The sequence below is a fragment of the Trichoderma harzianum genome, assembly GCF_003025095.1.
Source record: "Trichoderma harzianum CBS 226.95 unplaced genomic scaffold M431scaffold_5, whole genome shotgun sequence".
NCBI lineage: Eukaryota > Fungi > Ascomycota > Sordariomycetes > Hypocreales > Hypocreaceae > Trichoderma > Trichoderma harzianum.
The window spans coordinates 934,435-960,221 of NW_020209253.1; the positions used below are offsets into that span (position 1 = coordinate 934,435).

The following is a 25,787-nucleotide window of genomic DNA, read 5'->3' on the forward strand; positions in this document are numbered from 1 at the left end:
GTGTAATTCCTAATAGAAGATATGACTGAGGACTGCTGATGATCTGCTTGGATTCTGATCAATGCCAAACGCTCGGTATTTATAACTAGAAAACAATATCGTGCACATTGACACTTGAAGTGCGACCAAAACCCTGTAACCTGACAACAAGTAGCTTCTCCTCATTTTCTCCGATCATTCAGGCGTGGCTTGGATTGGCATAATTTACCTATACGATGTGTCAACTTATTTACACAGTCACCGAACGAAGGGTATCACACCAAGACACATCTCGCCTTGTTGGACGATCAATACGCCAGGGTGTGGACTGAGACATGCATATCCGACCTCCAATGAGAAAGTCGCCGCATATTAATCGGCATACTTGTGCGATTGAAACTCAAAAAATTCATAGGAACAATGGCTAACAATATTGAATGACTATTAGTATCGTTCTAATATGCATAAACCTTGAGTATATGAGGCTCTGTCCATAGTGGGTGATTTATACCGCGTAGTTGATGCTTAGCATGCGAGTGTGAGCGAACGCAGTCATTAGCTGAATGTATCTTCGCCGTGTATCGATATTTCATACCACGTTCATGCTTATGGCGATATTTTCGGGGCGGTAGACGTGTCTATGTATCACAGGACGTTCAGCCTTGTCTCATTGCAGGTGACACTTTTCAGCTGGGGGAAATGACAACTATCTAATTGTTGCTATTGGCCCAGGCCACTAATGAAACCCCTGCTTGTTGATGCCGCGTGACTCGTATTTCATGGATGATCTTCATTGCTTTTCTCGAATTTGTGTAACCGAGAAAGTCGCCGGATTCTCAGCTTTCAGCCTCAGCCTCAGCCTTGGCACTTGAGCTGTGACTTGAGTAGAGTTCAAGAGCAATAGGTAGAATAAATTGAGCTCTTCATGAATAAACAAACTGTGGGACAAAATCATGACCCTCAATTTGAGTAAGCCATTGCACTGCTCAGCGAGGATGACCAACAACTCAAGTTGAGTGTCCAGCTTCCCGCATCATAAACTATAAAATAATATCAAAGAGTCAGCTTATTTACTACCAGATATCAACACAATGCTGATACAAAATATAAGAAGAATTTAGAAAGCAGAAAAACTGGTAGATACAAGGTGCGTCTCGCTACGACTCTGGAATTGTAGTGGCTTGCGGTTGTTGAGCTGTTTCATATTACTAAACCGTCGAGAATTGAGAAACTATAGGATGAAATCACACGGAGGAACAGGGCAAGCAAATAAATGCTCATATCATATGGACTTGGGAAATTGAGAGAACTTGAAAGTAGGCGTGTAATATATTATTAACTGTAGTTGTGCTATTGACTAAAACCACCTGGGGTAAGAGTCTGTACGTGTGTGCACGTGTCTGGCCCAGCGCAACGATCTTCTCGCCGAACAACAACCTCAGTGGTACAAAGCACACCCTGGTCCGGCGTAGATGGCCGATCCCCTCCTAAAGGCGCGTCCTTCTCTGCCGTAGCAGTTGCCCGAAAAGAGACATCACACGGCTGCGCTTCGCCTGGGGCTTGGATCAAGCTTTTCTGCGCAATAGAAGATCCGGTTTGACTTATCGTTCGTGTTGTTGAACTTGGTTCCTGTGGCGGAGCGCGGGCTTCCTTGGTTCGTTTTGTCATGTCGACCAAACGGTTAAGGATCGTGAATTCCAGCTTTAGTTTCGCGCTATACGCGAATGTCTTATAGGCAGTTTGATATTCCCATTGATTTGCATATTCCAGAGCAATAATGGTGCCGTCGAGGACGATGATGATAATATTGACAATAATTAGATGTTTCATGAGAGAGCGGCCGTATTGACTGATCCCCAGAGATTGCTGTACTCTCATGAGCTTGAGAGTTTCGAAGATATATACTCCAGATATGATCAGTTCCTGGACAAAGAAAACGGTGACCTCGATCCTCTCCATGACTTGAAAAGGTGTGTGGAATAGCTCTGGATTGGCAACGGAACCGTATATCATTGGAGTGATTCCTCCAGTCCATAGTATGGCGTTGATAATAATCATCCATAAGATCATCCTTAGACGCCGTCGGTTGTGTAAAATGAGGTGTAATCGAGACCATAGCACCAAGGACTGGCCCGTCACCATTGGTATCCATCCTAAAAGCGATATCGTCACCGCCAGATATGCCACCGATGGAGATGCATAATACAATATGAAGAAACCAGCAGACTGAAAGACAAGACCCCCAGTGGCAAATACGCATGACCAAAAATAAAGACCCGAGTGCCGCTTGAAGGTATGAAAGATAAGAAACGTAAGTTCGATGACGTTGTACAGGGCGAGAGAGAAGAAGACGGGTATGAGGATTTGAAACACAAGTGATGTGTGATCTACGCCGGAACTAAACCCGGCCATATTGTCGTTGTCGGGGGCTGCGTCGTGCGTTCATCGTCTCAAAATTAAGAAACCTGAAGCACAGACAGCCCGAAATCGGGCGTCCAAATGCATCGTAAGTGATGAAAATGTTGGCAAAAGCGATGAAAGAATACCTAACGGGAAAGTCTACAGAAACTACGGCAGTGGTCTGTAATTAACGGCCTAGAACCCCAATATGTAGGAACTGACATGTGGCAAGACTGGCTTGGGCACCGTTCTTGTTCAATTCAGCTCTACCGATTAGCGTAGCTCTGGCTTTCTTTAATGTATCTTAGAGTCGATGTCGTTGGAGTTTACATAATATATGTGGCTGGCCTCTCCGGAGTCTTCCAGCGGAGACTCTAAATGCTCAGCCTTGGGGATTCTTGATCCTAGTCGGTAGAAGTGCCAGCGATCGAAGGGCGGAGTCCACCGATTGGCAATGATCAAGCGAATTGCCAACTAATGTGCATGAAACATGAAGAGGCATGAACATTCAGGCCACAAGATTGTCACTAAATCCCCACGGGGCTTAGCGAACTACGGCAGCCGCATATGATCAATCCGGTTGGAGAATGTTGTATATGGCTTAAGCCCAGTGTAGTCTTAAAGTTAAGACTAATGAAGCCCATTATTGCACTGGCCAGCTATACGATTAAACGGAGAATTATAATGATATGTGGCGCACTTGTGGCCTTCCAACTTATGTAACGTTCTCATGGCCGAAGGGCGAAGAAGGATCTGCAGTATCCTCAGTGTCGGTAAATCCCCAGTGTCGGTAAATCCCCAGTGTCGGTAAATAACAATTCACGCATGTACTTGTCACTTTTAAATCCATCTTATCCATATCAGTAGTGAAGTATCGGAAGTATCAAATGTCGGTAATTCCGTATCAAAAAATTCTCCGCACATGCTCATTGTATTCCTGGGGCTTGTGGCTATGTGTATAGTGAAAAGTAAGTTGCCTGCCAAGTATCCAGAGAACTACTATCTGGATTTGCATCTTCTGACTTACCCAAAAGATACCTTGGAATTTCTCCAAGGAGAATGCTGTAGATTTGTTGATACTAGCTGTCATGGCGTTTGGGATTTTGCCCACGGCCATTTTAAGGAAAGCCAATAGCAGATATGACATTTGTGAACAGAAAACTAAGATACATATGACGGCATTGAAGCAAGAGTTGAGCGATTGACCAGAAAAGACATAACATCCGCCATAGACCGGCATAAGGCGCTCCAATAAATGAAAGGTGATTGGCTAACTTTGAATCTTTATCAACGATACACTGCAGGCTTGGTTACAGCATTAAGGCTATACATTTCCCGTGACACAAAGTCGGCTAATTGTCTCATATATCTGGCGAGCGGAACCAGCGCGCTGCTGCCAGCACAGAGTGATGATATCAGAGCACAACACCTCTGATAAATCAGGAAACACCTCAGCTTTGTATTGGCTTGCAACTTCATCCTCCTCAAGCTCGCTAAATGGTACCTTGCCGGTGAATATAAAGTACAATACAGAGCCAAGAGCAAATAAGTCTTCGTTTGAGCTTGGAGGCTTGCCTGGGCGCCACTCCGGATCGGGAGCTCGGTACCGGGATCCAGGGCAGACCGAGGCATAGGAACCGTTTATCGATGAACCACCGAAGTCAGCAATCTTTAAATTGAGTGATGCGTCCAACAGGAAATTATGTGGACCAACATCGCAGTGAAGAATGTCGAATGCATGGAGGAGTTGCAGGCCTTCGGCTGCCTGTCGAGCCCATTGGAGCTGCAGAGGTCGTGAAACATCCTCATAATGGGTTTTGATGTACTGCTTCAGCGTGCCATGTGGCATGTACTCCATTACCATTGTATGTTCCGTAGAGTCCCAATTTCGAATCTTCACTAGGCGCGGGTGTTCGCCTAACATCTGATAGATTCTAGCCTCTGTGCTTAGGTCTTGGACGCAATACCGGAAGGGATTGTCCCGAGGTGTCTTTATAATATCGCCGTTTGGGAAGAGCTCCACGAGTGAAGTCACGCCAGAAGCCACGAACTCGCCTTTGCCGTCGATGATACAGCTATCGGGAGGCAGAACAAGTTCGCCGGAAATCGATGGCTCATCGGCTGACATGGCTACTTCTACGTTAGGTCGCTTCTGACATGGGATCGGCCTACTTACTTGACGCTGTCTTCATAGCGTTATTTGAAGACAGAAGTAACGATACTATGTTAGTAGTTGCAGGAATCGTTAGGTACTAGTTGCCAGCATAAATGCTTTGCGAGATACAAAAAGATGACGGCGTTCAGTGAAACGGAATGGGTGCTTAGTCGTATATGCGGTCTGTGATCATGACTTGTTGGTTCTCAGCAACGAACGCTGATTGGTATGCGTCTCTGGTGCAAATACTGGCAAGGCGCATTCATTCGTCTCCCGCCTGTGCCATGCTTGTACTAGTGGGCTGCAAGTGCACCACCAATTTCGGAACTGCCTCAACTCACATTAAAACAGTGGCAAGGCAAGCTCCATTTGACAAGCAGTTGCTTGACTTGACATAAGTGAAATACTTGGTTCTAAAAGAGGAGTTTTAAGATAAATAAAGGGAGTAGCTATTCAGCACCTAAGGTTTACTATCTGACAACATGTTCTAGAATTTCAAGCCGTATAGTAAAATTTAACAGATACTAGATAGATCTAGTTCTAGTAAAAGCTACTAGAAAGAGTGTCCATAGTAGCAGAAAGTAGTAAGAGTAGCAAAGATATACTTTATTCTGACATTTGAACCTTGTGTAGCCGTTTGAGTGTTGGATATGTAGCTAGTCCCCTTCTTGTTTTATCTCTGAATTCTCTCGTAGGAGAGGCGACAGACACATTCTTCAATCATATATGATCTCGAACATTTCAGCAAGTACTCTTAAATATGATTCCCTGAAGCTGGCTTCCTCAAACAAGTTCGTTCACCGAGCGGTGAGCGCTAACGTCGGGTTCGTGTTCCATCTGACCCTCAAAAACTCTCTCTACCTTGTCCAGCTAAACTGCGCTAAGCAACTAAGCAGCGATAATTCTTTCACTTCTTCAACTCACTTCAATTTGCGAGGTTGAGTGAACTTACGTCTAATCCAACACATCATCTTATAGAATGGAAGACGAAGCGCGTATGAGTTGGCTTAGCGGCCGGCCGCAGCGAGTTCTCAACTTGCGCCGGCCTGCAGAACTCTCGTCAACAAATATGGAGTATTACGCGCAATGGAGCGTCATGGACGACCAAATCATGTTGACTTTACCGTCGGCGAACAGCGTGACATCTCCATCTCTGATATTTATAGCCGACATCAACGCCAGCTTGGAAACAGGAGACGACGTAGTCGAGTTTAAACGGATCGTGGAGTTGCCATACCATGCCACAAGCTCAAAGCTACTAGGCAACCAAGCGGGGTTTGTCACTGCAGAATTCAGAAAAGGGTGAATACATATAACCATTAACGTCAAGAACAGTCTATGAAGAATATCTTACTGAGACGATATTTAGCGAGAGTAAATTAATACTACGCACTCACGACCCGATTGGCAGCGTCAGCAAAGAAAGAATATTGTCTGCAGAGGCTACCGATGGAGAGATTGCCCTTCACGGTTCATCTGTAGCCATCTGCGTATACGATGGTTCAGAAGACCCGTCCAAGCGTTGGAATTGCCTTGGCAAATCAAATCAGATTGCAATCTGGGATACCGAATCCGGAAACTTAACAAGAATAGACATACCTCAAGATGAGCGTGCGCCTCAGTGTGTAAGCAATTCCAAGGCGTCGCTTCCCACCACAATTACTTACTGTCTTCAAAGCACCGGGGAAATTTTCAATTTGCTACACCTTCGTATATTGCTCTCGGTGGCCACCTTGATCCATCGCATGACAGACCATATTCTCTCCTTAGGTCAATCCCAATAACACCCTCAGAGCAGAACAAGGGCCGATTATTCCATCAACATGAGAACTTCGAGTATGGAAATAACCATGATGCAATAGCAATTCCAGGAAGCTCTGCCCACAATGATGTCGTTGTTCATCATCACCAACACGGGAGTCGTTTCACAGTTGCAGACGTGGGTTTACTCACTGGCGAAATCCCGGTAAGTTAAACTACTTTGCTCAAAGGGTGCGTTATAGCTGACAACAATGCGCAGTCCGAGGCGCAACCGACGCCCGGGTATTTCATGGACAAAGATCTTTTCAAAGATCTCTTTCATGTGTTTTCTGACAAGGTCAACGCACGAACGCTGTACGGCGAGTTATTCGATCGACTCCCAAGCCTAGTCGGGAACAAATTACTCGTGCGGGAACACATCGAGGAATATGAACACGATGAAGACAACTACCATGGATATCACGCTCCGCACACTTCATTTGGAACGTTTCAAGTTCTCTACCTCTACGATTTTGACCAAGATCGGTGTAAAGCTCTGCGTCAACTTTCACCTGGCTCCGAACGCCAGGATCTCGAGACACGTCTAAAAGAGCGAAACCCTGACGCCAGTGTTGTTGTGATGTCTCGCATGTTTTATACCTCTATTGAAGAGGAAGAGGATACGGAAAAAGATACGTCCCCAGAGTGGAAAGCGCACATGAGGAAAATATGGGAGACGAAATGGGCACGGGAAAAGGGAGAGGCAAAGTTTCCAACCCTCGAGTTTGATGATCCGCCAGAAGGGTGCGACGATCCTCGCATGTTATACACGCGCAGCATGGTTTGTCTTCCGAAAATAAGGGACGGCGAAGCGTTTGCGATGACGACTTCCGCGATAATAGAGCTCCCCACGTCCAAGGCAGACGGATATGTGCACTACTTTGGCGCCCAATAAATAACTAATAATTTCTCATATTCAACTAATCTACTATTCCTATGAATGATTCGTTTAAAGAGTGCCCTCAGACCGTGTCCTGGCCGTATAATTCCCTAATCCTTCCGTGCTTAGAATGAACCAAGTCACGGCGGCAAAAGTCTGCCTGCCAATGCCACGACTGATTCTTCGAGTAAGTGACCTCCGACCCAAGATTTTGCCATACACGAACCACAGTGACTTCAGAAGAGGCCTGGATAGAAAAATCCGTTTCGCAAAAGTCGCATGAATGATGGACCTCACGTCCGAGACGGAAAGCATAGGCCTGGATATTCAACAACGTTGAGTTTGAATAACCCGAAGGATCCCAAATTTGATGTTGACATATGCGGAACTGCCCTATAGATTGACGAGAGACATTTCCGATGTCTTTAGTGAATGTCCAGACCGAATGAATGAGAAATCGCCCGTCGATGATCTTTGGGAAGACATGTAGTCTTCCTTTAATCTTATCTGACATGCCGCCTTCATGTGGGCGAATTGGTGCTGAGAACGGCTTCATTATATTGTCGAGATACCATTTATCGGACTTCTTCAATTGAGATACGCTGTTTCTGTTCTCGATCTGCAATCGGGAATACTTCAAGGCGAATTGGATATGTCCATAGCAGGCCTTATATACACCCTGCGTATAATAATCGCTCTTTTTTTGACAATGAAGATCACATAGTGACTCTTGATTCATCGGAATACCACGTTTTCTTCTGTGATGGAGTTTACTGCATCTATGACAGGCCCAGACTTTGGGTCGACTGCGGGCTAGGGCAAAAAGATACTCCAAGCGCTGATGCTGGTTGAGGTTGGCGGATAGATGAAGGTTATCAATACCCTTGTGGGCTTTGTTGTAATTTAGGATAATGCAGCGTAATAGATAACACGTTTGAGAGGGGATTATTTGTTGATACTATGGAAGATTCTTAAGGATCAAAATAAGAATATCTCTAGGGAGATTCAGGATATGGCAGGACGGATTCTGCTTGGGTCTAATATGGCGGATTTTGAGACCGCGCAGTAACCGGGTGAGAGACATGGCGGTGATTTTGTTGATGCTGACGACTTGAAGGGTGTATGGTACAAAATATAAATGGGAACAAAATAGAAGGGGGGGGGGGGGGCAGTCTGTGTTTATATAGGAATCCCTTTGGGGAAATTTTACCATGGCCACAACACTCTACGAATTGAGTTTGGGGAAATGTCACTTTTCCTTTGAGAGATACTCAGTGGCTTGTCCGTTTGGTGAGTTTGCAAGTTTAAAGCTAGCAATATTACCAGATACTAGAGGTATATAGATATAATAGCGGAAACTAGAAGAAAGTAACGATAGTAGCAAACAGTCAAGGGATCTACTTGTAATCTGTTTCGTAGCCACATTGAACTCCGTCGTGGTAAATCCGGAGAGGGAAACGAAGGTATCTTCACTTATCAAATGAAAGGTTGTTCTTCGCATGCTATTATAGACTTTAACTCATGTATAAAGAATATTCTCCAGGTTTTGAGGATTTTTTGTCTTTTTTATATGTTTTTCAGCATACAGGCAACCAACTATAATGTAAAGTCCAGCTGTAATGTATTTCTGTAAGTCTCTCTACCGTTTTACGCTTTATACTTGATATAATTTATAGTAGCACCCCCAAAACCTTAAATTTGACTGCAGAAAAGCCTTTGTTAGCCTATGAATCTATCAATCAATACCCTCGTCTGTATAGGCCAACGTCAACGACTGCGACTCATCAAATCAGCTTGTGAAGAGTCACGATCACCTCCTAGTGATCCAGCCAACCGTTTTTAATGTTGGACGACCTGTATTAGATCATTCACAGTAGAATTGATAAAACTTGTCCCTGCGTATGCCAATCTACTACGAATTGAGACGGCCTGTTGCAACTCATCCGCCGCTGCATTTGTACGTGTGGGAATCCAATGCCAAAAATTGCCCAAAAAGGAAGTCTGCAGTCGTCATTCTAGTCAAGGATCAAAGTATCCCCGATCCCGTGATCCCATCTGACCCCTGTCCATCATGTCAATTCCACGCCAGAGAATTGCATCAAATAATATGGCGACGCGATTCGCCCTGTAAACTTGCCCAGCATTTCCAGACGATTACAGGCATTTGCATTTCGACTTTGGGTGACTCTCAACACGGCATCAGACGAATCATGCTGCAGAAAAGACTCGACTAAATCATTGCGATCGCGGCGGCAGATCCATCATGTTCACTTTCTGCCCGCTCCAGGGCGCTCTCTCGGAGTCGTTCGCGTCGCAATCTCTCTTGGAGCTCGATGGAGGGGTTAAGGTGCTTGTTGATCTGGGATGGGACGAGTCGTTTAGTAGCGATAAGCTCGAGGAGCTAGAAAAGTAGGCGCGGACGCTCCATTCAGAGATTCCTCTCACAAGAGGCGGAACTCGTCGAAACAGAGTCAATTGAGCAAGAAGAGCTGACATGAAGCTTCTAGACAGGTTCCCACCCTCTCGCTGATTCTCCTCACACATGCCACGGTGTCGCATCTTGCCGCATATGCCCACTGCTGCAAGAACATAGCTCTCTTCACACGCATCCCCGTCTATGCGACCCGACCCGTCATCGATCTCGGCCGAACGCTCACTCAAGACCTCTACTCTTCTACTCCCGCGGCCGCCACGACGATTCGCCAGAGCTCGCTCTCCGAGACGACATATGCATACTCACAAACCGTTACGACAGCTCAGAACCTGCTTCTACAGTCCCCTACACCCGAAGAAATTGCTCGATACTTCTCTCTCATCCAGCCGCTCAAATACTCACAACCCCACCAACCTCTATCCTCGCCTTTTTCTCCTCCGCTAAATGGACTGACCATTACCGCGTACAACTCTGGCCACACCCTTGGTGGCACGATATGGCACATCCAGCACGGACTGGAATCTATTGTTTATGCAGTCGACTGGAACCAAGCACGTGAGAATGTATTTGCTGGAGCAGCTTGGCTTGGTGGTGCCGGAGGTGGCGGTGCAGAAGTCATTGAGCAGTTGCGCAAGCCTACAGCTCTGATTTGCAGCTCTCGCGGTGCAGACAAGAACGCACAGGCCGGCGGTCGTGCCAAGCGAGACGAACAGTTGATCGAAATGATCAAAACGTGTGTTAGTCGAGGCGGCACGGTTCTCATCCCCGTAGACTCAAGCGCCAGAGTCTTGGAGATCTCCTATCTCCTCGAGTATGCCTGGAGGACTGATGCTGCAAACAAGGATGGCGTTCTTAAGTATTCAAAGCTATACCTAGCAGGCCGAAATGTCTCGAGCACCATGAGATACGCACGTAGCATGCTGGAGTGGATGGACAACAATATTGTCCAGGAGTTTGAAGCCTTTGCAGAAGGGCAGCGGAAGGTCAATGGTGGCAGTGAGAAGAAGGAGGGAGCTCCATTTGATTTCAAGTACTTGCGACTGCTGGAGCGAAAAGCTCAAATCACAAAGCTTCTGAGTCAAAATATTGAGAATGGGGAAACACAGGGACGTGTGATCCTGGCCAGTGATGTTAGCATGGATTGGGGATTCTCCAAGGATTTGGTAAAGGGTCTGGCCAAGGACTCTCGAAATCTGGTCATCTTAACAGAGCGACCCAATTTAGCCAAGGATGATGCTCCCTCCATTTCCAGAACATTGTGGGAATGGTGGAGAGAAAGAAGAGATGGTATTTCTACAGAGCAGGCCAGCAGCGGAGATAGTCTGGAGATGGTCTACAGCGGCGGTCGTGAATTAGAAGTTCGTGAAGCTCGCCGTGAACCTCTGGAAGGGGACGATCTCGCCATCTATCAGCAATGGTTGGCAACTCAGAGACAGCTACAGGCAACTCAGCAGGCCGGTGGAGCAGGTGCGCTAGAAGCATCTGCTGATGTCGTCGATGATGCATCATCCGAATCATCATCTGACTCTGAAGACGAAGGTGAACAGCAAGGCAAGGCTCTTAATGTGTCTGCTACAATGGGCCAGGCAGGGCGTAAGAATGTGGTTCTCAAAGATGAGGACCTTGGTATCAATATTTTGATCAAGAAAAAGACTGTCTTCGACTTTGACACACGTGGTAAAAGGGGCAGAGAACGATCATTCCCCATGGCCATCAGAAGGAAGAGGAACGACGACTTTGGCGAGCTGATTCGCCCAGAAGATTATCTACGAGCAGAAGAAAAGGAAGACGACGCAGTTGACAATGCCCAAATCGCTGCAGAAGATGACAAGCTTGGCAAGAAGCGCAAGTGGGATGATGTCGCTAAGCAGGCAGCCGGTGCCAACAAACGCCCCAACACGAACCGAGCAGTTTCAGCAGATGATGCCGATGCCATGGACCTAGCTGATGGGGCTGCCGCGGACGAATTGGACTCGGTCGAGGATACCGAACCGGAGGAACCTAACGGCCCATGCAAATTAGTGTACACCTCAGAAACAGTGGCAGTTAATCTACGGATTGCCATGATAGACTTTAGCGGACTGCACGACAAGCGAAGTCTCAACATGCTGATCCCCCTAATCCAGCCACGAAAGCTAATCCTCGTGGGAGGCACTCGGGAAGAGACTACATCTCTCGCGGCGGATTGTCGAGCCGCCCTCGCATCCGACGGAGACCGCTCCGTCGATGTGTTTACACCAGAAGTCGGCACGTGGGTGGACGCCAGCATGGACACAAACGCCTGGGTGGTGAAGCTAGCCGATCCTCTGGTGAAGAAGCTCAAGTGGCAGAACGTCCGGGGTCTCGGCATCGTCACCATCACAGGCCAGCTTCTCGCCTCGGCCCTGGCCCAGGAAGCAGACGGGCAGGCGCACGACGACGTCGCCAACAAGAGGCAAAAGACGGAGCCGTCAACATCCACAGCCGTTGCGCTCACCAACGCAGCCGACACGGCTTCGATGCCCACTCTGGACGTCCTGCCCGTGAACCTCATCTCAGCAGCTCGATCAGCTGCCCAGTCCCTCCACGTCGGCGACCTGCGACTTGCGGATCTACGTCGCGCAATGCAGGGAGCAGGCCACTCAGCTGAATTCCGTGGCGAGGGTACGCTTGTCGTCGATGGCTCAGTGGCAGTCCGCAAGACGGCCGAAGGACGCATCGACGTGGAGAGCGTGGGTCTACCGCTCGGCGGCAAGAGGAGCACGCTATACGAGGTGAAGAGGGCGATTTATGATAATCTGGCCGTCGTGGCTGGTGCGTAAGGGGGGAAAGGAAGTAATGAAAACTTTGATTGGGATAGTCTTTTTTTTTTTTTTTAACCAAAGGTAGACTTCGGGGACATAATGTGTACAGACTACTTTCGGGGCTACATGATTGGGAAAGGGGGCACATGTATGATTATTTTATAGCCTTCTATCAATACGAGATGAATGCCACCATCTTCTTCTTTCCTGTATAAAAGTAATAAAATGTTACGGAAGCATCTATGCCTACATCCGCATTATGAACCAGCAGAGCATTCCCTGAGAAATTACGAGGTCAGCTTCATAATCTGCGCTCATTAAACCAACTTGCACATTAATCAAGCGTCAGGTCACATTAGCAACATAGATTGAGAGAGAAATTGTTGGAATTGTCCCGCTGCCTAGCCAGAAACTATCTGCTCACTACCTATCAATACTCGTACCCGGCATCTAAAGATACGTTTACCCCAGACGCAGGAATGAGTGTGCAGTTAGTCCGAAAGCCATCAAAGTCCCCATCAGCCAAGCGTTCACAATTCCCCTCTCAAAAAAAAAAAAATTTTTTTGGTTTTTTTCAGTGGTTTTGATCCATTTACCTCATCTCCACCCGCCGAGTGCTCTGAAATTTGCCAATAATCGTCCAAGTTTGTGCCCCAAAGCAATCGTTGTCAAGTAACAGACGGATAGACTCGTCAAAGCGTGAGCTGACAAGATGCAGAACACTCGGCCTACCAAACTAGCCTTCCAAAGCTACCCTTGTTTCTTCCTAGGACGGCACTTCAAATGTGCTTAGAAGGTTGACTTCCTCCAAACCTTCGTCATCAAGGTCCTGTTCGTCCAACGTGATGAATCGTCAAAAAAGGTATCATAGCCGCCTCATGGACGCACCTGACCGATCCTTTCAACAGAAAATCGCAACTGCTCTCCTCCCAAACTGCAAGGAGCCAGCACAAAGATGCTGAGAAAAAAACCAGGTACGCCGTGATGCATGCCTCCCCCGCTCCCTGCGTCCAACTACGCCAACCCCACCAAACCCTTCCCGCTGCACGTTCCTTGGGAAATGGTATTCGCCTCTCTCCATCTCACAAAGTTCCCAGATCTCCAGCCCGTCCCGTCCCTTCTTTCATTCGTCAACGCTATCAGTCATGCAAAGAACAAGAAGAGAAAATGACTTCCAGAGCCGATGGCAGAATGTATAATGTTGACAAAAGAGCGCCGCTCAAAAACAGAAAAGAAAGAAAGCCCAAGAGGATATAAACGATGAGCTCGCTTTTTGTTGCAAAGCATAGCGTCTCTCTTTTTCTTCCCCCTTCTGAAAATTGCTCGTGCGCTTTGTGGAGGGAGAAGGGGGAAAAGCTCGAATCAGGAACCACCCTCCCAATGAACAAGGAGTACTCAAAGCCTCATCAGCAATCAAGTCCGGTTCGCCGTTCCGCTCGTGCGCCAATACTCGTGCGGATAATGTACAATCCAACAATGAAAAACTTTGCCCCAAAGCCTTACAGAAAATCATGTTGAAATCAGAAAAGAAGGTAATAAATAAGAAAATGATAGGAAAAAAATCAGCACCTGCGACCACCATCCACCTACATCCACTTGAAAGATAAGGAGGCAAAGTAGGTTAAGATTGGGGTTCCCGCGGTGGCTGGCCGCGACCTCGACCGTTGCCGCCGCTGCCACCACCACGGCCACGGTATCCACGGCCACGGCCACCTCGGCCTCGTCCTCCATTGAACTGCGAGTTGATATTCTGCTGGCCGTTTTGAGTTTGCCAGTTTCCTTGAGCGGGCTGATGGTGGGTTTGTTGGGCCAGAGGCTGGGCAGGGAATGACTGCTGCTGAGGCAGAGCACCCTTGGGAAGGTTCGAGATGGGGCGAGGAATGGATTCGGGGTTTTCGTAAACGTAAAGACTCTTGTCGATGCTCGCAGGAATGGGTTGGATTTCAGTACCAAGATCCCGTTCAATGTTATAGAGGTTGAAGCGGTCGTCCCAGTTGATCAGATTAATGGCCAGGCCGAGGTGACCAAATCGACCAGATCGACCAATTCGATGAAGGTAGGTTTCGGCGTTCTTAGGAAAGTCAAAGTTGATGACGACATTGACAGCCTGGATATCAATGCCTCGGGTGAGAAGATCTGAGCAAACCAAGTTTCGGCAGACGCCGTTGCGGAAATCGTGGAAGACGCGGTTACGGGCTTGCTGCTGCATTCTAGCGTGGCTGTAGAAGCAGGAGTAGCCAAGTTCGGTGATTTTCTTAGCCAGAAGCTCAACACGGTTGGTTGAGTTGCAGAAGATGATGGATTGGTTGATTTGCAGCTTGGAGAAGAGGGTGTTCAAGCAGTGGACTTTCTGCTTCTCTTCGACAAAGGCGTAGTACTGAGTGATACCACGTAGGGTGAGTTCGTCCATGAGGTTAATTTCGTAGGGGCTGGTCATGTTTTTGTCGGAAAAGTCCTTGACAGAGAGGGGGAAGGTGGCGGAGAAGAGCATGACCTGTCGGTCCTTGGGGTGGAATTGGAGCAGCTGTTCGATGACGGGGGTGAACTCAATGGAGAGAAGCTTGTCGGCTTCGTCCATGATGAACATGGGACACTCGCTGAGGTCCGCGACATTCTTTCCTGCAAGATCGAGGATTCTGCCCGGAGTACCGACCACAATATGGACGGGCTCCTGTAGACGGATGATGTCGTCTCGTAAACCAGTACCACCAGTTGTTACCATGACATTGATGCCGAGGTGCTTACCCAACGTCTTGCATACTTGTGATGTTTGCATGGCCAGTTCGCGTGTGGGGACGAGGATAAGACATTGAATCTTTGAGACTTTGGGGTTAATGCGTTCCAGAGCAGGGATGACGAAGGCTGCAGTCTTTCCGGTGCCGTTCTTGGCTCGGGCCAGGATGTCCCGGCCAGTTAATGCAACGGGGATGGCTTCTTCTTGGATTGGAGAGGGCTTTTCAAAGCCAGCTTCAAAGATTCCCATGAGCAAGTCTCGCTTCAGCGCAAAGTTTTCAAACTCGAGACCCTTTGTTTTTGTGACATCCTGTCATCCAACAAGAAAAAAGCAGCACAGCATCAGCCATCAATCGAATCAAGATTAGCTTTCAGGCACAAGAGAAGAACAAACCTCTGTCTGTTGTCTGGTGTCCTTGGCGGGGATGTTCAGGGTCTGCTTCCAGTCTTCATTTCGTGGAGGAACGCCATCGCTAGTTACCAATGTGGAGTTAGCAAACGGATCAACCCCTTCTGCGCTCAGCGAGACCAAGTTCCCTGTCTCTCTGAACAGGACGAAAGGCACAATTCTAACCTTAACTGAGTGTTCTGCAACTGATCTGCTAATTGGCTGGCCATGCTTGGCTGATTCTAGACCTCGCGTCCACGAGGTGAAGTCTTTTTTTTATTTTATTTTGCTGGTCGTGCGAGGGGTGATTCGACGGACCGCTGCAAAGGAGAAAAAGCCCTGCAAGCGGAGAGTTGGGTTTGCTCTTTTCGATCTCGAGCCCGGGGAGTGCTAGGTCGAGGAAGTCGGAACCTGTTCTTTGAACAATGGTACGACTTTTGGGTAGCAGCGGAGAAGGAGGGAGAGAGGGCAGTTCAGTGATGAAGGAGCCCGGGCGGTTGACGGTGAGTATCGACAGTGTGATGGTCGTCTATGAATTATTGTGGCGCGAGGGCCTAGGATCGCATGGGAAAAGTATGGAAATCTGTGAGAGATGGGAAGAGAGAATTGGCGAGAGAGGCTCGGGACCAGAGGCAAAAGGCAGATGAAGCAAGTACTAGGTAGTTATCAGAGGATGCCGGTTTGGTGTGAGTCACGTGCCGGCGGGGCTGCCTGAATGGCTTCAGCCGTTGGGCGTTACAGTAGACGCTGAACAAAGAAAATGCTCACAATGGGGGGTTCACCGCTAAGGAAGAAGTGCAAAAGCTATACAAAGCACTAGATGCACGGCTAGGGCCGGAATCAGTAATACAACAGTTGGGAGGTAGTGGGATTAAAGTGTTGCAAGCACAGCACAACGATATCGGCAGTTGTGTGGTTCCGCGTCTATCCCTGAGCAGCTGCATCTTACCCCAGACAACAAGGGCAGAGCTGCCTTAGTGCCTCACTGCTAAGCAGTATAAAGAAGAGCCATTGTGGAGTTTTGTATAAGAAGAGAGCAATTCAACCGTTACATAACGGCCCATGCGAGTGCAGTGCAGTGCAACCAAGAGCCACTCATTCTTGAACTAAGCGCCATCCATCATATACAGGGGTGGCTTATCTTGACAGGTGCCTCAGTATAAAGCCTCAGTTTTTGAGTTACCATAGTGGGTAACCATGAGTTATGAGCCAAACTCTACCTATGCTAGAGCACATCTCGCCATGAGTCACAAGTTAAAATTAAAATATAAAGTAAGAATTTTACTGCTGCTTCAAATTCATTCATTCAATCTATGATATAATAACTAGACACAAAAGCCAAAGGAGCCCTGGAAAGAGGCAAATCAAAAAATACCCCCAACACTTGGGAATATGTATTCGTACAAGTCATATACACTGTTGACTCCCAGCAAATTCCATCCGAATCTCACATTCCCATCAGGAATATGGAGCAAAATATTATGATTCTTTTCTCTCGTCTGTCTCCCCCTTACAGCTTCATGCCCATAGCCTTGGCAACTCTCAGAGATTGCCTCATGCTAAGATCAAGCATAATCTCCTCAGAGCCACCAGGAATAGCATACGCACGAACGTCACGGTACAGGCGCTCGACCTTTCCGCCCTGGCCGCCACGAGAGTACGACAGGCCTCCAAAGATCTGACTGGCCTCGCGGGCGCAGAACTCAAAGGTAATGGTCGACTGGGCCTTGAGACTGGCAATGGGGCCGCCGAGGCGCAGCATGGCCTCGGTCTCGCCCATCTTCTCGCACTGGTAGACGAGGCTTTCCAGCCAGCTGTACGAGGCCTCGATCTGGCGCGCCATGTGTGCCAGCTTCATGCGGATGACGGGGTGCTCAATGAGCTTCTTGCCAAAGGTGCGGCGCTTGTTGGCGTACTTGACGGACTCTTCGTAGCAGACACGGGCGAACCGCAGAGACTGGATGACGATGCCCATACGCTCGTGGTTGAAGTTGGTCATGATGACTATACGTTGTTGTTAGCCAAATTGGTCATGTCAAATACTCAAGAATTCATGATTAAAAGGCCTCTTACCTCGGAATCCCTGGTTCTGCTTGCCGAGCAGGTTCTCAACAGGAACCTTTACGTCCTCAAAGGTAATGTACGTGGTACCAGACGACCACACACCTTGGCAATCCATACGGCGCGTAGTCACGCCAGGACCACGCTCAATCAGCAGCAGCGAGACACCATTCATGCCAGGGCCGCCCGTTCTCACAGCAGTAGTGAAGTAGTCGGCCCAGATGCCGTTGGTGATCCACTTCTTCTCGCCGTTGACGATGAAGTGCTTGCCGTCCTCGCTCAGCTTAGCCTCGCATGTGAGATTGGCCACATCGGAGCCGGCATCGGGCTCTGTGATGGCCAAGCAGATACGCTTGTCGCCGCTCAGGATGCCAGGCGCGATGCGGTCCTTGAGGGCCTTGGATCCGAACTTGAACAGGGGCGGGCCGCCGATGCCGAAACCGCCGATGACGTTCCAGACGAAACCGCCAGAGCCGGTCCGTGAGAGCTCGTCGGTCAGGATCATCTCGTGGAAGAGATCCCACTGCTCGGGAGCGACCGACTTGATGCCCGAAGGCACATACTCGGTCGGGTACTTGACGCCCAGGAGACCGGCCAGGTAACCTCGGCGACCCATCTCCTTGTAAATCTCCTCGGGCACGCGCTTAGCCTCATCCCACTCCGTCACGTAAGGCTCAATGTCGCTCTCGATCCATTGGCGAAGCTCAGCACGCAGCGCCGCATGCGACTCGTTGAAGTAGGGAGAGTGGTAGTTCTGGTACCAGCTGGGATCCGCAAAGGGAATCTGGTCGCCAAAAGCCTCCAGAGGCTCGGACTCCTCCTCGCTGCTACTTGATGCCTTGACAACGGCCTTGGGAGCAGGGGCGGGAGCTGGCTTAGGCTCCTCCTTGGGCTCCTCCTTGGGCTTGGTGTCGAGGGAGCCGACCTGGAGCTTGGCCTTGTACTTCTTCAGGATGCCCTCGTTGTGGTACTTCCAGAACTGCTTGGAGGCGTCCTTGCCGGCGACACGCTGCAGGATCTTCTTGCCGCCTGTCATTCAATCCAATGGTTAGACGCCGTCATCAGGCAGGACGGGGAAACAAAAAGGGTGGGAAATGCGCACCAGGGTGGTCGTCTTGGAACGTGGTCAAATCATAGACATCACCGTCAATGGTGATGTACAAGCTATCGGGCTTGTTATGCGACGCAACGTCGCCAGCTGTGAAGATTTTGGCCATGGCGAGGATATAATAAAATTAATACTATCAACGGTACACAAAGCAGGATAAAAGGAATCAAAAAAGACGAATGAAGAGGCCCTCCGTCGTCCCCGTTCCCGGTATTTAACAGAGCCCCCAAAATCCCCATCGGCATTCCCTCAATCACATGCTTGGCCAACTGGCAGCGCGTGGTCTCCAAATCGCACCAACCAGCGGCCCCCCAATCGCGCTGCATCGCTTTTTCAGCTTGGCCCTCCGAGGCCACTAGGCCAGAGACATCTGCTTTCTCCCCCAAAGCAGCAGCCCAGACGCTGACACTCCGGATTTCTCCCCCACAAAAGGAACCACATGCCACTCCACAGATCCTGGGCGTGTCCGGTCCCTTGAAATCCTACATACCTATGCCCAAAAAAAAACCGGGCACGTCTTGAATCCGTCTTCTTTCGTGTCTTTTGCCTGCTTAGTATCTATCTAGTGAGGCTCAATGGCACATAGACTACACACTTGTACCGAGCATGTGCCAGCCAACGCCTCTCCAAAAAGCCACCCCCGGCATGTGAAAGAACGCCCTGATGTCATGCCCCCCGACGCTGCCGCGGACCAACCCCAAACCACGTTCTGACACCTCCAAAAAAGATGCCGAGGCACATGTCAAAACCCCAGTCCGTCTATCCTAATGTGCCCCATCAAAGTCCATTTCGTGCCTGTATTTTGGTCCAAGCCAGTCAGGAGCCTGGTATTTGCGTCCGGAAGCAATCTCTTGCTTTTTTACTTGCACCGAATCCCCAACATTTCCCCCATGTCCGGCTTTTCCCCCCACGCACCAAATGTGGTTCGAGAGCCGTTCGAGAATGAAGCGTGCGTCTGCATCCGGGAATGAGACATTGGCGGAGATGGTTTCCCGAGAGGTGGGCTTACCTAGGTAATGCAAATGATTCAGGTGGTTTCCCCTATTATCCAAGCCCGCTATTCACGGACATGCTACATCGTGGATCACAAGGCCGAACGAGGCTCGCCACCTTGCTCAAAGCAGCTTTCGAGTGCAAGTTCCCTTGGAATGCACCACCAACACATGCGAGAGAGAAGATATAGCAACATGACATCGCATGACTTTAATTTTCTTTGCATTTTTTTTTTCCTTCTGTTGTTTCAATCAAAGCTCATCTGCTCTGTAAAGCAGCCCTTGGTCTTACTTGATACCAGATATAATAGCGTAATATTCTCCCCTACACGCCCATGCTTCTGCACTCCTTAAAGCAAGCCAAGCCATGAAAATGTCCCTACCCTTGGGTTCCGGTGCCAATGCCACGCGTCCAATGCTTCCATCTACACTTGAAGATGGTTCCAATGCAGCAATTTTTATTCCATCCCGCCTCACTTTTTCGATTTCCCTGTTCACGCTGAATCATGCACCGCCACGAGGCTTTGCCTTGGCCGCAGCTTTATCCTTCTTTTCTTGCTTAAGTTTTTTCTTCTTCTCTTCATTCTTCTCATCCAACTTGCGCTTGTGGGCAGCCTTTTCTGCATCCGACTTGGGGACCGGTTTGAAAAATCCCTCCAGGCGTGCCTGCTGTGAACTCTTCAGATTCTTCTCGAGTCGAGCGCCTCCACTACGAACGCGGTCCTCGGAGAATCCCTTCTCGGTGACAAGGAATTGAACCAGCCCGTCAATGTCAGGCTTGTCCCACTTGAAATCACAAAGGGGGTCGTCTGCCGGACGCACGTCTGGCTTGAAAAAGAGCTCCCGTGCGTCCTTGTACGGCCAGTCTTCAGGCAGAGTATACTTCTTCTTGGGGTCTTTTTCAAAGGCCTCGACAACCTTCTCCAAGGAACCATGCTCTCGGATGAGCTTCAGAGCCGTCGTAGGCCCAACCTTGGGAACTGGGTCGAGATAATCACAGCCCAGCAGAATGCAGAGATCAACGAACTAGAGGAAGACAATGTTAGAAGCCACCCGATCGTAGAATATCCATTGATCTACATACCTGGTCTCGCTCCATGTTTAAACCCTCCAAAACCTTGTCCAGGTGAATCTCCTGGATAGGCTCCTTTCTCTGCTCACTGAAAGTAAGATGACGCAACAGAATTGGTGTGTTAAAGCACAATGTGTCCATGTCCTCACTCGCAGCGGCATACACCTTGCCAGCTCTTGCCAGCACCGCACACTGCGCCTCGGCTTCGGTCGGCGCAACAATGTATGGAATGCCCATGAGCTTAAGCAATCGCTGGCACTCGGCATTGTGTTCTCTCGTTACTCGAACCGTCCGCCTGGAAAACTTCTCAATATCCTCCGCGGTTCCTGTTTCTTTAGCCTCTTCGAGACCTTCCGTGGCCTCCTGCTTGCGTTGGAATCGCTTAGCCAGCTCGCCAGACTTGAGCTTGGGCGGTGCGCCGTCGAAGACGTAGAGAGGCTTGATTCCGTTGTCGACCATGCGCAGCGTGCGGTAGAACATGCCCATCAAATGAGATGTTGTTTCGCCACTGTCGTTCATGAGCTGCTGGCCATCGGATCGAACTGCAATCAAGAAGCTGTAGATGCTCATGGAAGCGTCCTAGATAGATAGATGCAGGTGGTTAGAAATGACGCCCATTTGCGATAGAAGCTTCAACAAATCGCTGACATACAATGGCAACTTTGCGCCCAAATTGGTTCTTGATTTCCCCTTCTTTAATGGCCTCCGGAGCCTCCTCCTTGACAATCTGGAACAGCTGCTTGATACCCATGATTGCGGCCAGATGGTAACGGTGCCAAAGCCAATTCGAAGCCGAGTGCTGAAAGAAAGAGAAAAAGAAACGAATGGAAGGAATTGAAACCCTAATACGAGGTTCCTCTAGCTCTCAACCAACCGACAAGTATTTTAAAGCCTTCCTTTGGCGGTCGTGCGGCTGCCTGAATAAATGGAGAAGACGAAGTCGATTAACAGCAGGTGAGGGACGCGCTGAAGAAAGTGAATGACGCGCCCTTTCGCGATATCGATAGCTGGGATGTTAAGTGGTTTCCACTTTTTCCGAGCCAGCGCGTCACTTTGCCGTCCTTTTCCAAGATCCAAAGCAACACTCAATTTTGTAGGATTAGGCAATAAAGGAAGCAATTATAAAGAGACATAAGAAAGAAAGCTGTAGCAAAGGTTATCCGATTACGTATGCTGGGACAGCCTTGTGTTACATAAGGCCTGAAAGGATTGCGTGTAAATCCAAATATTTCATTATAACATGCCATTCTTCTCGGGTCCAATTTCACATTCAAACTCTAAACAACAGTAGTCCATTTCATAACTGAAATCAAAGTGGTTGCAAAAGATAAAAAACAGCACATGCACATACATATACCTATTCTAATACACATATAACAGGCACTTGGTTCCTATTAAAATGTCTCGACGGTCACCACCCCCTAACCAAGGCAACACGCCCCCCGCCATCTTCAACAGCCAGCAGTCCCAAGGAACCGTCAGCCTTGAGCGGACAGCAGATAGCAGGACATCACTCAGGTCAGGAAAGCAAATGGTCATTTGATAAATCCCTTCCTCTCCCTCCCGTGTAGATGCCATCGAGTTGAAATGTTTGATATACCGCTCGGAATACAGAGCTGTCAAGGATGAGTCTCGCCTTGCGCTCCACCTTGCCGTGCGGAAAGTAGGATTGCCCCGTTGAGGAGCACCCGTTCAGTCACATGTAGGGGAAATATGCGAGGACACATGCGCGGCACAGAATTTGGAAGACCTCAAACCAAGTCGAGTGTAAAAGTCAGGGGCTAGGCACAATCTTGTATGCCTCGGGCTCCTAAATATCCTATTAGTTCGGGGGTTATCGTACACTGCGTCATCCTGGCGCATTCTCATAAATGTCATTTGACAATGCCGCTGGTATTCCTGTTCTCATCAGTCACCTGAAAATGTCTAAATAAAATCAGTCCTCCTCGAAAAACACCTTCTTCCTCCCGCTGCCTCTGTAATCTTCCATGTTGTTCAAGGCTTGGTCAATCTCCATGATATCGAGCATTTCCGCCTCCACATCTCGAGTAGTGAAGTCAGCGGTGACGTCTGCCGCTGCGCTCAAGGTGTCGGTGAATCCAAAGCCAGCACGCGCCCGGGTTGTCGGGGTTGGCACATCATCCGACCTATCACTGGCTCCGTTTCCGTTCCCGTTTCCGTTTCCATCAAGCTCGTCTCTGGCAGACGGCTTCTGCCTCAGCGTTCCGGGCTTCACCGTACTCAGGTTGAACGACAGGCCTGCCGATTTGTCTTGCTTCCCGTGAACAATGATGGCCTCCTTGTCACTCCTCGAGAACAGACGTTTCCTGTGGCTAGCGACAACGGCGCCGATCTTTCTTCCAGGGCCGTCTTCTCCCTCTCGCACAATGACTATCCTCGACTCTCCTTGAATCAAGACGTCCACTGGGAGGCCGCCATCATCAGGAATGTCCTCATCATTCTTTGACGAGTCTGGGATCAGACCAACTCCACGGCATCTTTCTCCCAAAAGTCCTGTAGAGAGGTCAACCAGCTTCAGCATTCTGGTAGGCTGAGCACCGCTGAACAAATTAACTCCACCGCCAGATCCTCTTCGGAGTTGTGAATCCCAGAATCTTAAAACACCCGGAATGACGCAGACATTCTCTAAGCCTCCTATCCATAGAGCCAGACTTTCGTCTTGGAGTGCCTTGCCGGGAGTGTAAGGAAGTCCAATAGACTTTACACCACCGCGGACCGCGAATAGACGATCAACACTTGCAGCAGTGGTGCTTGTCAGGGATGCGGCCGCTTGCTTGCGGGTATGTGGTGTCATGGGTGCAAATTCACCGGCATGCTTCTCCTTTTGCTGTGTCGCGATGGTACGAAGGGAGCCAGTTCCTTCGACGTATCCCGAGACACTAAAAGCAGTCAATGCAGCCCCCTGAACACCCGACTTCAATTTGTTTGACAATGCAGCTCCCGATTGTAGCGGTTTCGCTCCTTCAATATCCCAGATACCCCACATGCCATCCGCCAATAGAGCAAAGACTGCTCGGCCATGTGCTATCCATGCAGCATCCAGTATCGGTTTTCGTGAGGAAGATGTTTTAGTAAATGGCTGATATAACGAGAGCAACCACGAGCCTTGGGTGGGGAAGGGGCCTCGGGCATCTGGGTCGGAGGGCAGCGAAGACTGCGCAAAGTCATATATCCTTACAGCATGTGGCGACGACACCGCAAGGAGCTGGGATGTATTTGTCGGGTTGAATGAGATGCTTGTCAGGGGAGCAGGTAAAAATTCGCTTTGGAAGGGCTCGACTGGCCGCTGGGAGGGTGACCTGTCATCCAGTGCAAAGTCCCACAGATGTAAAACACCCGATGCCTGCCTTGAGAAGGCGGCCACCACTGCCCTAAGCGGTTTCTTTGATGAATCAATAGACTTTGGGGCAACCATGGTGATGGCCAATCCCTCGCTGTGTTTTGTTTGGCCGCCAAGAAGAGTCAGCGACTCACCCCAGGAACCAGAGCCAGCTTTTCCAGCCAAGAGGTCCGCTCTCAACTCTGGCCGCGCCTTACTTTCGGGCGATGGGGGGGTCAGAGGTAGTGTGACAAGATAGACATCGTTTGTGGCGCAAGAAACCGCAAATACCATCCTTTCAGCCAAAATCGGCTCGCCGTTGGAGCCCGCCTCGGCTGACGAGCAGGGCACCAGAGGCATCACAGCAACCTTCAATACAGCTGTTCCAAATGCCAGGTCCAGTGTCTGGACAATCTCAGGGTAGGGTGTCTTTTCAAGGGCATCCTCGAATTCAGGCTTGTCGACATAGCCTTGGGCAGCTTGTGACTTGGCCGGCGGCTCATCGTCGTCCGAATCGATGATCATAACAGCATCATCACTAGCTCCGTTTCTCTGCTCCTTCTGGTTTGTCTGTGGTGGCGCTGCCTCCTTGGAAGCTTTGAATCGTCGGCCGCCTCGCCAAACCAAGGTCACACCATTGTCGTGCCCGTAGATTAGAATGGTAGCTCCTTGAGGAGATTGGATGGGGTATGTTTGGACATCGTTTACGCGGCGCGACAGATTGTATCTGGAGTCGCGGCATTAGCTCCATACTGTAAGAGAGGCAAGCATTCAAACTTGCAAACTCACGTAAACTGGGTATTCTGCGCCGTGCGACGGATTCTGGGTGTAGTTGTTGGGGCCATGGCGAAAAGATATGTAGCTGCTACACACCCTAAGGTGAGAGCAGTAATTTGCAAAGCTCTAGTTGTTGGCGCTCAACGATTCTGGTGCATTATTTGTGGTTGGAGGATGAATTGGCGGGATCTCAATAGTTTCAGGCGTTTTGTATGGGGAACTTTTCTTGACGCGACTTGCCAACAGCAAGCTGAAGCTCAGGAAAATTCATGTCACGTGATATGCTGGACTTTGATGGCGGGCGACTAACTATTTCGTGGAGAGGGCACCTTTTTGCCTTGACGCATTCGCTACGTCTTTTGAGATTCTTGTAGTATTAGGTGACTAATTACATGTATTATTGCTATGTAGTTAATCAACATGTAGAATAATTTTAATGGATTTGCATAAAATGAGGGCCTCTTGAGAAAGCATACGCCCGGGGTTGACCGACACCTCGAGTCCACCAACATCTCTAGATAAACGTCGATCTGTAATAGCCAACGTATTCATTTCATATCAACAGAAATCTAGCATTGACGACATCAAATGACGATTATGTCAATACGGAAAGGGTCCATTTACTGAGACATTTACTCACAACCCTTTTTCCATCATCGCTAGGGAACAGACCGATGAACATCACTCATCAAAGAGACGAGAGTTGAATCTGTACCAACACCGTCACCAACAGACTGAATCGTAAGCTGAGAATAGACTATATAAAATGCATCATAATAAAAAGATATAGTACAACTAGGGAACAACAATGCGCCGACAGACTTAATGATTACCACAACGCCAGCATAGCAGAAAACTCAAAGTCCCGGAGATGTCCTCAAAATC

At 48.9% G+C, this 25,787-nt stretch overlaps 9 protein-coding genes across 9 annotated transcripts; 2 read left to right on the forward strand and 7 right to left on the reverse strand.

Moving 5' to 3' along the window:
• Positions 1-1,641: 1,641 nt before the first annotated feature.
• On the reverse strand, positions 1,642-2,382 carry M431DRAFT_68872 (hypothetical protein; the record flags this gene model as incomplete). Its single annotated transcript, XM_024921773.1, has 1 exon — positions 1,642-2,382. A coding segment is annotated over one exon (741 nt), but the record flags the coding sequence as incomplete, so codon positions are not given.
• Positions 2,383-3,575: 1,193 nt separating this feature from the next.
• On the reverse strand, positions 3,576-4,623 carry M431DRAFT_507276 (hypothetical protein). Its single transcript, XM_024918943.1, has 2 exons — positions 4,556-4,623; positions 3,576-4,509 (listed from the first exon to the last, which is right to left on the reverse strand). Exon 2 carries the CDS (start codon positions 4,505-4,507, stop codon positions 3,704-3,706), a length of 804 nt encoding a protein of 267 aa, XP_024775280.1. The 5' UTR covers positions 4,508-4,509; positions 4,556-4,623; the 3' UTR covers positions 3,576-3,703.
• An 890-nt stretch (positions 4,624-5,513) lies between these two features.
• M431DRAFT_494043 (hypothetical protein) lies at positions 5,514-7,229 on the forward strand (the record flags this gene model as incomplete). Its single annotated transcript, XM_024917193.1, has 4 exons — positions 5,514-5,836; positions 5,904-6,159; positions 6,213-6,504; positions 6,538-7,229. The coding sequence occupies 4 exons, from the start codon at positions 5,514-5,516 to the stop codon at positions 7,227-7,229; spliced, it is 1,563 nt and encodes a 520-aa protein (XP_024775281.1).
• Positions 7,230-7,296: 67 nt separating this feature from the next.
• On the reverse strand, positions 7,297-7,728 carry M431DRAFT_494044 (hypothetical protein; the record flags this gene model as incomplete). Its single annotated transcript, XM_024917194.1, has 1 exon — positions 7,297-7,728. The coding sequence occupies one exon, from the start codon at positions 7,726-7,728 to the stop codon at positions 7,297-7,299; it is 432 nt and encodes a 143-aa protein (XP_024775282.1).
• A 1,749-nt stretch (positions 7,729-9,477) lies between these two features.
• On the forward strand, positions 9,478-12,449 carry M431DRAFT_83844 (hypothetical protein; the record flags this gene model as incomplete). Its single annotated transcript, XM_024923360.1, has 2 exons — positions 9,478-9,623; positions 9,722-12,449. The coding sequence occupies 2 exons, from the start codon at positions 9,478-9,480 to the stop codon at positions 12,447-12,449; spliced, it is 2,874 nt and encodes a 957-aa protein (XP_024775283.1).
• A 1,603-nt stretch (positions 12,450-14,052) lies between these two features.
• M431DRAFT_82542 (hypothetical protein) lies at positions 14,053-15,782 on the reverse strand (the record flags this gene model as incomplete). The annotated part of the gene is made up of 4 exons (XM_024923180.1): positions 14,053-14,210; positions 14,283-15,474; positions 15,559-15,637; positions 15,739-15,782. The coding sequence occupies 4 exons, from the start codon at positions 15,780-15,782 to the stop codon at positions 14,053-14,055; spliced, it is 1,473 nt and encodes a 490-aa protein (XP_024775284.1).
• Positions 15,783-17,062: 1,280 nt separating this feature from the next.
• On the reverse strand, positions 17,063-18,830 carry M431DRAFT_481123 (hypothetical protein; the record flags this gene model as incomplete). Its single annotated transcript, XM_024915934.1, has 3 exons — positions 17,063-17,556; positions 17,626-18,642; positions 18,716-18,830. The coding sequence occupies 3 exons, from the start codon at positions 18,828-18,830 to the stop codon at positions 17,063-17,065; spliced, it is 1,626 nt and encodes a 541-aa protein (XP_024775285.1).
• Positions 18,831-20,142: 1,312 nt separating this feature from the next.
• On the reverse strand, positions 20,143-21,650 carry M431DRAFT_404875 (hypothetical protein). The gene is made up of 3 exons (XM_024914896.1): positions 21,438-21,650; positions 20,798-21,364; positions 20,143-20,739 (listed from the first exon to the last, which is right to left on the reverse strand). The coding sequence occupies exons 1-3, from the start codon at positions 21,534-21,536 to the stop codon at positions 20,218-20,220; spliced, it is 1,188 nt and encodes a 395-aa protein (XP_024775286.1). The 5' UTR covers positions 21,537-21,650; the 3' UTR covers positions 20,143-20,217.
• A 1,071-nt stretch (positions 21,651-22,721) lies between these two features.
• M431DRAFT_481125 (hypothetical protein) lies at positions 22,722-24,970 on the reverse strand (the record flags this gene model as incomplete). The annotated part of the gene is made up of 2 exons (XM_024915935.1): positions 22,722-24,852; positions 24,915-24,970. The coding sequence occupies 2 exons, from the start codon at positions 24,968-24,970 to the stop codon at positions 22,722-22,724; spliced, it is 2,187 nt and encodes a 728-aa protein (XP_024775287.1).
• Between the last annotated feature and the right edge of the window lie 817 nt (positions 24,971-25,787).

What these genes read in the sequence shown, in the direction of transcription:
- M431DRAFT_507276 (XM_024918943.1), bottom strand. Translation starts at nt 4,507, where the DNA reads ATGTCAGCCGATGAGCCATCGATTTCCGGCGAACTTGTTCTGCCTCCC.
- M431DRAFT_404875 (XM_024914896.1), bottom strand. Translation starts at nt 21,536, where the DNA reads ATGGGTATCAAGCAGCTGTTCCAGATTGTCAAGGAGGAGGCTCCGGAG. An exon ending in TTGGGCGCAAAGTTGCCATT is followed by an intron (nt 21,365 to 21,437) that starts GTATGTCAGCGA and finishes CTATCTATCTAG; the next exon opens with GACGCTTCCATGAGCATCTA. An exon ending in TAAACATGGAGCGAGACCAG is followed by an intron (nt 20,740 to 20,797) that starts GTATGTAGATCA and finishes GTCTTCCTCTAG; the next exon opens with TTCGTTGATCTCTGCATTCT.